General features: G+C 31.9%; 1 protein-coding gene across 2 annotated transcripts in view; it reads left to right on the forward strand.

The window, feature by feature from the left end:
* Positions 1–546: 546 nt before the first annotated feature.
* The window catches only part of LOC126717733 (geranyl diphosphate phosphohydrolase-like), a 35,157-nt gene continuing 27,093 nt past the window's right edge, over positions 547–8,610 (forward strand). Inside the window, exons 1-2 of one of the 2 annotated variants that reach the window (XR_007652730.1) lie at positions 547–794; positions 1,782–2,183. Coding sequence is in view for 1 of the 2 variants with exons in the window: in XM_050419585.1 (XP_050275542.1) it covers positions 638–794; positions 1,782–2,080 (456 nt within the window). In the remaining variant the exon portion in view is untranslated. Of the gene's footprint in view, positions 795–1,781; positions 2,269–8,610 lie in introns of those variants that run through there. The other variant, XM_050419585.1, reaches the window with a different exon arrangement.

Here is an 8,610-nt window from a genome sequence, read left to right on the forward strand (position 1 = left end):
CAGTATGCATTAGGTAGCGGAAGTGCCAGTAGAGTGGACTTGACAATCTACCTTGGGGAGTGCTGATCCAATTTCTTTACATGCTAGCCCAAGCAGGGGAAAAAAAAAAAGAACAAAAAAGGAAATAGAACTTTATATTTATTTATTTTTATATAGGATAGAAATTCTGCTCTAACATAATTTAAGTATATATGTATATGAAAATCCCTCCTAGACTCTTAAATCTTGAAATTGATCTCTATACTCCACAAACACTTATACTTATAAAGTGACTATCGTAACAAAAGGCAAGTGATAGGAAATAGAATTTTGAACATTGAAGAGGCCTGTAATCAGCATCATTAGCCAACGAGACAATCAGGCAAATCAAATGCAATGCATATGACCAACCGTATTTATTCTGTAAGAGCAAAAATGTCATTCCGTTGTTTGGCCTATCTAAATTCCTGGCGTGTCAACGTTTAATTGGGAAAAGACGGAAACATTAGTTACACAAGTAACACTGGAGCCCAATCTACCCCCACACACACAAAAAAAATAAAAAAAAAAATTTGACGAATGGGAATGGGAGCCTAGTAAAAAGAGAAAAAGTTGTGAACGGTGGACGGTGAGAAGGAAAAAACCAAGTTGGATTGAAATGGAGAATGAGGCAGGAGCAGGAGCAGGGGCAGGGGCAGTGCCCAGAGTGGGAGTATGCGTATTTTTGGTGAAGGGGAAAGCAATCCTGTTGGGGCGTCGTCGATCCTCCATTGGTGACTCCACTTTTGCTCTCCCTGGCGGCCATCTTGAGTTTGGTATTTTTTTTTTTTCCCTATTATCTTTTGCAATTTTTAGGAGCTTTTCTCTCCTTATTAAATTTGGGTAGTTTGATTTTTCTTTGATCTCAATTAGTATATAAATCGTACGCACTTTCTGAGTTCGTTTTATTTTTTGGATTTACTGTCTTACTTTTTCATTCATTCCAATTTAAGATTTATGTTCTGTTCAATAATATTATGCATATACGAACTACTTACTGAGATAAAATAAATGGGACAGTTTGATCGTTAATTTATGTACTAGACTTCCTTTTCATGTAGAGTAGAGTAGAGTAACTCTATCTGTAAGTCTGCAAAGGAAACCCATAACATGTGAGAGTGAGAACTGAGAAAGGTATCTACCATGGTATATGATTTATTGTTTTGTGTTGCACAGGCACAGGGACACGGAATCAGAAATATTTTTATAGGGGCTAATTTCTGGGACCAAAAATGAATGTTTGTATTCCATAAAAATAAAATAAAAAAGAATGTATATATACACACACAAGCCGTTGTATATACACGAGAAATACTAAACCAAAATTACATAAAATTTCTTAATGCAAATTTTTTTTTAATATCATATGATCTGTTTAGATACTTTTTTTTTCCTTGTAAAACTAAATTAGTCAGATATTATTATTTTGAGTAATTAAAAAAAATCTATTATAAGTTTTATATTTTAAAAAAAAAAAGTAAATCTAAATTGAGCATTTATAATAGCAATTTTAAGAAAGATGACCTTAAAGAGAGCCGAAGGAAAAAAAATGGATTCACACGGCATCTTACATGGATTGGATGAGATTTAATGAATTGATGGTGAACAAAATAAGAGCATGCGTAATTTTTAAGATCTACAATTAGTCACATATATAAGATTTATTATTCTTTGTATGTGTTTTGAAGAATTTCAAGACACTTTACAACAGCAAAATATGGAAAATGGAATGGTGACATTATTTAAAAGATGTTTTGTTGCAGGGGAGAGTTTTGAGGAATGTGGTAGTAGAGAGGTGAAGGAGGAAACAGGATTGGACATAGCTCAAGTAGAGTTATTAACTGTCACAAACAACCTCTTTCTAGAGGAGCCAAAACCATCCCATTATGTCACTGTCTTCATGCGTGCTGTCTTGGAAGATCCTCAGCAAGTTCCCCAAAATCTTGAGCCACACAAGTGTGATGGATGGGATTGGTATGACTGGGATAACCTTCCTAAACCGCTCTTTTGGCCATTAGAGAAAATGGTGCAAGATGGCTTTGATCCCTTCCCAATTGGTTAGATTAGAATTCATTCGGATATTATTATGTTTGCTAATCCTACTCTCTCTCTCTCTCTCTCTCTCTATTGTTGAGAAAGAATGATCACTTATGTAATATTTTTAGGTGTTGGACCAATCAGAAAGTTAAGGCTTTCAAATCTTATCATCAATTTGGTTTAAAATGTTTTTCCTTTTCTCCTTTTCATTAATCATGCTCTTCTTTTTTCCTCTTAGGCCAGTGATTGTGATTTTTCTTTATTACTTTGTTGGCAATTTCATTTGGCAATGACTTATTTGGTTTTTCTTGATTGCTTTTTTCAAAGAGTAGGTTAAAGTATACTTGCACTTCAAAAAAGTTGGAAAAATTAAAACAAAATAAATTAAAAGCTAAAAGAAAAAGCTTGTGGTAAAGGGTCACTTCATTTATTAGGAATCATTGCAAATTCTATTATTATTATTATTATTATTATTGTGGGGAGTGGAAGAGTCTTCATCTAGGCTTAAAGCCCATATACCTATTAGGCCCCATGGAATGGATTACGCCAGACATATATGCTCATGGAAGGGCCCAATAGCTTATAAGATCTGGTGGAAGGGAATACAGCTATCTCAAGCATCCAGGAGGAGATAGGAATCATTGCAAATCGTTCTCGTGAGGCAGGTAGTAAGCTAAGTGGAGCCAAGTCTTATTCAAGGAGATGTGCATGAATGATCTATGTCTTACTTCCAACTGGTATCTAGAATCTCGGGGAATCTTCAAGAATATGTAAGAAGGGTGAAGATCTTCAATTCCGCATTAATGAGGGGACTTTCACCTAACTTTTGCCACATTAAATGCATATGAGACAACTTGAACAGTACAAACATCCTTAAAATTCAAAATTCCAAGATAATGGAAGGGAGGAAACCAATAAAAAAGAGGAAAATATCCTTGAAAACTCAGCTGCCGACAAGACAATTGTAGGAATAAGAACAAAAGATGCGCGTATATAAGGAAGGAGGCAATTAAATATAGAAGGGGGTTGAAAAATAAAGATTAGAAACAACAGAGAGAGAGAGAGAGAGAGAATTTTTTCTCTTATAATACATAAGTTCATCTGAAATATACGGTATTTATGAAATCAATTGCTTGAGTTTCATACTATGGAGTGTTTTTTCCTTGTTTTTCTTTTATATAAATAAATTGTGTCAATCAATTAAACTCCACATCATGGATCCATTCGGTATCCTTAGGCTAGTTGGTTTTTGACACCCACAACTGGCGCCATCTGTGGAAATACTCTACCAAGGAGTAGGCTCAAGAGTTGATTTTCTTTTTAATCATGGCAAATCGATCCTGGAATGGGCTTGCCTATCTATCTCGTCCAAAAATTTCCAAAGAATCTGTCCATGTAGATTGATGCTTATGATCTGAAGTTCATAAAAAGACTACAACTTGACCCACACCTGCAGGATGAAAGGTCAGCCACCAATACAATAAGCCCCTCTTACTCTAGTAGGGATAGGGAGGTGGAAAGATTAAGGGAGTAAGTAGTGATGTTGCAGCAAGAAGCTAAAAGAAACGAGGAGCTTCTTCAGAGAAAGGCGCTCTAAATGTGCCTTTAGAGTTATCTCGGAAAAGTTTCTTGATTATTTAGTTACTCATTGAGGGATTGAGGTTAACCTGGACGAGATTGTAGCATTGCAAAACTTAAAGTCCTCAAGGAATTTGTGGACATTATGGAGTCGCCACATAGATTAGGTCTAAGAACCATATTGGGCCTTTTGGGCCAATCACTTACACACATGGGTCCATGTACCAAATTATGAGTTTGGAGTTTGGGAACAGCTCAGGAAGGTGTTAGGCACCTAAGACCACCCGGCTTGTGGGCTAGCCTCCATTATGTGTTGCTAAGCCATATTTAATTAAAGAGTTTATTAAGAGAACCCAAATCCTTATCCTAAACATACATCATGCACTTAAGGAAATAACACACAACATACTAGAAACATATCACAATATAAAAGGAAACAAATCAAACACAAGCAAACAAAACAAAATAAACATGGCAAGTTAACAATTAAATAAAACACATAAGGAAAGAAAATCAAATAAACTAAACATGGCAAAAAATACTCAAACAACATGGAAAATAATAAGACACCAATAATTAAATATCACACCACAATATAAAAGGAAACAAATAAAACACAAGTCAAACATATTATACTAAAAAGGAATAAGATAACAATTAAAACATACACAAGGAAATGTTATAAAATAAACTAAACATGGCAAAAGATTCAAACAAACATGGAAAGCAATTAAACCTATATAATTAACTTAAAACAGAGTTAAACAGAATCAAATAACTTATGAAAAATGATCAAAGATAAGAAAAACAAGACTTTACCCTAATTTGAATTCGGGATGCGTGCGCATACTCAAGTATGTGTACGCAAATATGAAATATGCATACGCATACTCACGTATGCATACACAACCTTTAATTCAGATTCGAAAAAACTACATTTTTAAAGATTTAATCAAACAAACATATAACATGTGAGATCAAACAAGTGCATTAGAAACCCTAAAAAACTAAACTAACCTAAAACATCAACATAAACAACAAAACATATTGATGCATACTTTCTTTAATTGCTTGTCTTTCCTATTTTGCTTTTGTAATATGTGGTAGATTGTTGGTGTAGATGTGTGTTTCAAGCACTTTTATTATTATTTATTTTCTATCCAATAGGAATTTATAAGTAAAATAGCTGTTAAGGAACTATGAGAAAAAATATTGTTGGATAATAATGAATAATATAGTTATTGAGTTTTTATGAGTTATTAATAACCAATAACTAGCCATGAATATGGTATATAAAACCCAAGATCACACCATTTCCTATATTCATTTTTTTACTTCTCTCTCTCTCTCTCTCTCTCTCTATATATATATGTACATATGTGTGTGTATATATATATATATATATATATTTGAGAAACTACTACTCTATATTTATGAGAATGTGTGAGATGGGTACCGTAGGAACGGCGTGAGCGGCGTTGCAATGTTTGAAAGTTGAAACAAATACTTACAGAGTCAGGCGGGTCTAAATCAATCATGCAACCGTATTCATTTGAATTAAATATATAATATACATATTAATTAATGGGGAAAGTTGAATTGGGTACAGGGTCGGCTCAATAAATTTAGGGGCCTTAGGCGAAATCTTTAAATGAGACATTTTATTATATTTAATTATAAATTCATATATTTTTTTCAATTAAAATTTATTTTTCTTGCTTTTTGAGAGGCAAAATTACTAATTAAATTTTTGCATTCAAGTTCCGCTAACATTTCCTTTTTAATTGGTAATATGATTAATCCACTTAATCTTTCTTGTGACATAGTTGATCTTAAATAGGATTTTATTAATTTTAATTTTGAAAAACTTATTTATGCAGAAGCAACTGTAACAGATATAGTTAGTAATATTCTGAAAGCAATACATGCATTTGGAAAATATTCTAGCCTCTTTATATAATTTAGTACATTAATTAGAGAGTTTTCATTTATTTGCAAAACTTATTTTAAAACTTTTAGTTCTGAAAATAAATATAAGTCATCAATATCGGAATAAGTCTCATGTGTGAGAAACTATTCAAGATTAAGACAATTTTTTTTCAAACTATACAATTTTTTTATGGGATATTATATAATATATTATTACTATTTGGGGACCTCTTTATCAGTGGGGGCCTTAGGCCACTGCCTAAGTGGCCTATAGCTTCAGCCGGCCTTGATTGGGTAGCGGAGGTGCCACCAGAGTGGACTTCACAATTTCTTTGGTAATGAGCGGACTTTCAGTCAACACTTGAGGGCTGGTACAACTTCTGTAAGAGCAGCCCAAGAAGGACATTTTCTTAAAAAAAAATTAATTAAGTAGGGGCTGAAAATAGTCAAAAAAAGGAAAAAGGAAAATGGAATTATGAGACCAGCACAAGCAAGTTGCAATGAGTGAATGCCCAAACAACACAACACCAGTTGGTAGCTTCCAACTTCCAAGGTCTTGTTTGTTTGGTTGAGGAGACTCTGTATGACCTGTTTAGATATCGCTGAGTTTGTTAAAAATTGAAAATTTATTGCTAAAAATAATGTAGTAAAATATTTTTAAAGTTGAAAACACCGTATATAACACTTTCTGATTTTTTCTGCGGGTGGCTGGTCTATGAACAGTGCGTGGAACTTGAGCTCCAAAATGCCAAACGCAGCAAAAGGCTCAATCCAAACACACGCTAAAGGGATGGAAAAAAGAGAAAGAAAAATGAAGAAAAAGTAACTTTTTCAGGTTATTGCATGGGTTGGAGTTATTTCTTCTAAACGAGGAAAAAACTGGGATGACAGTATATTTTAATCAAACTTCCTTAATTACTATTTTGAAAAAATATTTATACATATATATTTATACTTTTTATGAGTCAAACTTTAAAGGTGTTTGGTATCAACTTATCTAACTTTCTACAAATTGTTTTTTTACTAAAAATATACGAAAGTATTTTTATATTTTGAAAAGGTAAGAAAAAATAAGGTTTTAAAAAACTGTATATAAAAGTTAAAACCTAAAAACTTGTTGAATAAAATAGAGGCAAAAATACACTTAGTATTTTATTACATATAAACTGGAAAAAAAAAAATAGGAAAAACTTTGGTTACAAATTCACTCAATATTTTTTTATTGGATTTAAATTTTTACAAATTTACCATTGGATTATATTTTCTTCTTATATCCCTAATATTTGTAAAATTTTCAATAGAATAAAGATCAATAGATATGTAATTAATTAAATGTTTAAATTTCAATTTTTTGTAATCTAAAATTATGCATAAAAATTAAATTTATGGATCATATAATAAATAATATCTAATTAGCACAAAATTTGACGTGTATAAAGAATATAAAAAACATGTAATCCACTTGTTAAATATTTTGATATATAATATATATTTATATATATAAATAATATAATAGGTATGCTTGAGGAACATGGACTAGGTATGTGTGACTCATTCATAGTTACAACTAGCTAATTAAAAATTCTCAAATGCACTAGCTAGTTATGAGAATTCTTAATTGGCCACTGTAAGGACATAGTTTGGCTCCCGATGAACTTAGGCCCAAAGAGTCCAATATAATGAATTTGTAGAGAGTGGGTAAGAAATCTAGGCTTTAATGAATTAGACAACAAATAAAGTGGATCTAGATGAAAAGAAAATGAAGATAGACTGTGTTAATCTAAAGAAAATCGTTCTCAGCACAATCCGAGGAGATCAGTTCTTATATCTTTCTTCTCAAGTTTGATTACAAGTTCAACTCTCGATTGCTATAATATTTCTCTCTTAATTTTTTGATCACCTCTCTAAGGAGAGTCTCTTATATTATATAACTCCCTTTAGATGATCTTGACCCTTCATTTGTTAATCGTCTATGACATTACTTGAGTGCTTGTCCCATCGGACACCCTCTCAGACCCTCTGTGAGTTGGGCCAACCAAGACAACACTATTCAAGGGTCTTCTCCACATAAATGCAACTAGAGAGTTAACTACAAAGCATTTAATGCGGCGGTAGCAGCTTTCCCTTAGACATTTCACAACCTCCCTCTGTCTTGTTCCTTCCTGATACTTATCATCAATAGTGGAATTGTCTGGAAAGTTGCTCTCAATGTCAGACCGCACCTTCTGACCTCGGCTTTGCTCAGCCGAGGAAGCATTCATCTTTGGACCACCTTCTTGGATGATTATGATCAGATTTGACCTCTTTACTTATCAACACGGATTCTTAGGAAAGTATTTACCCGTTCTTAGATTACTTAATGTTCTCGGATTAGGCCCCTGACCCAATATATACATAGATATGTACTTCTGGGCCTATCACCCTTACAGCTACAATTACCACGAGCAAACATGTTATGTCGATGAAATGATTTGAAACCTTATATTAAAATATTATAGTCTTTTATATTATATATATTTTTTCAAATTACTAATTTAAAATTTCAAAATATATAGTCATATTAATTTTTTTTAGTCGATGGTCTAGTTACTGGTTGTAGTAAACTTGTCCAAAAGTTCAAACAATTATATCATTAATATTGTAAAAAAAAGGATCACATTTTACAATAACATACTAGTTTCAACTCAAAAAAAAAAAAAAAAAAAAAAAAAAAAAAAACTCACAGGATTATACATATAAACAAACACTAAAATAATATTAGATTCTTAAAAATTAAATAAAAATAAAACTAAATTGTATAATATTCTTTTTTTGTTGGAAAAGGTAGAAATTGTATAATATTCTAAAAAGTCTTTTCATACCATTATGACGTGATGCTATTATCAGTGTTTAGAAGTGAGAATAAAAGAGAAATGTTAAAAAATGCTTTTAAAATAATGGTTAACAACTTATTTTTAAAAAGTTTTTACGAAAAAAAAAAAAAAAAAACTATCAAAATATTTTGATAGTTTTTTTCATTTTTCATAAGCGCGGTATTAAAATTTTTCT

This window comes from Quercus robur, chromosome 3 (assembly GCF_932294415.1).
Source record: "Quercus robur chromosome 3, dhQueRobu3.1, whole genome shotgun sequence".
Lineage (NCBI taxonomy): Eukaryota > Viridiplantae > Streptophyta > Magnoliopsida > Fagales > Fagaceae > Quercus > Quercus robur.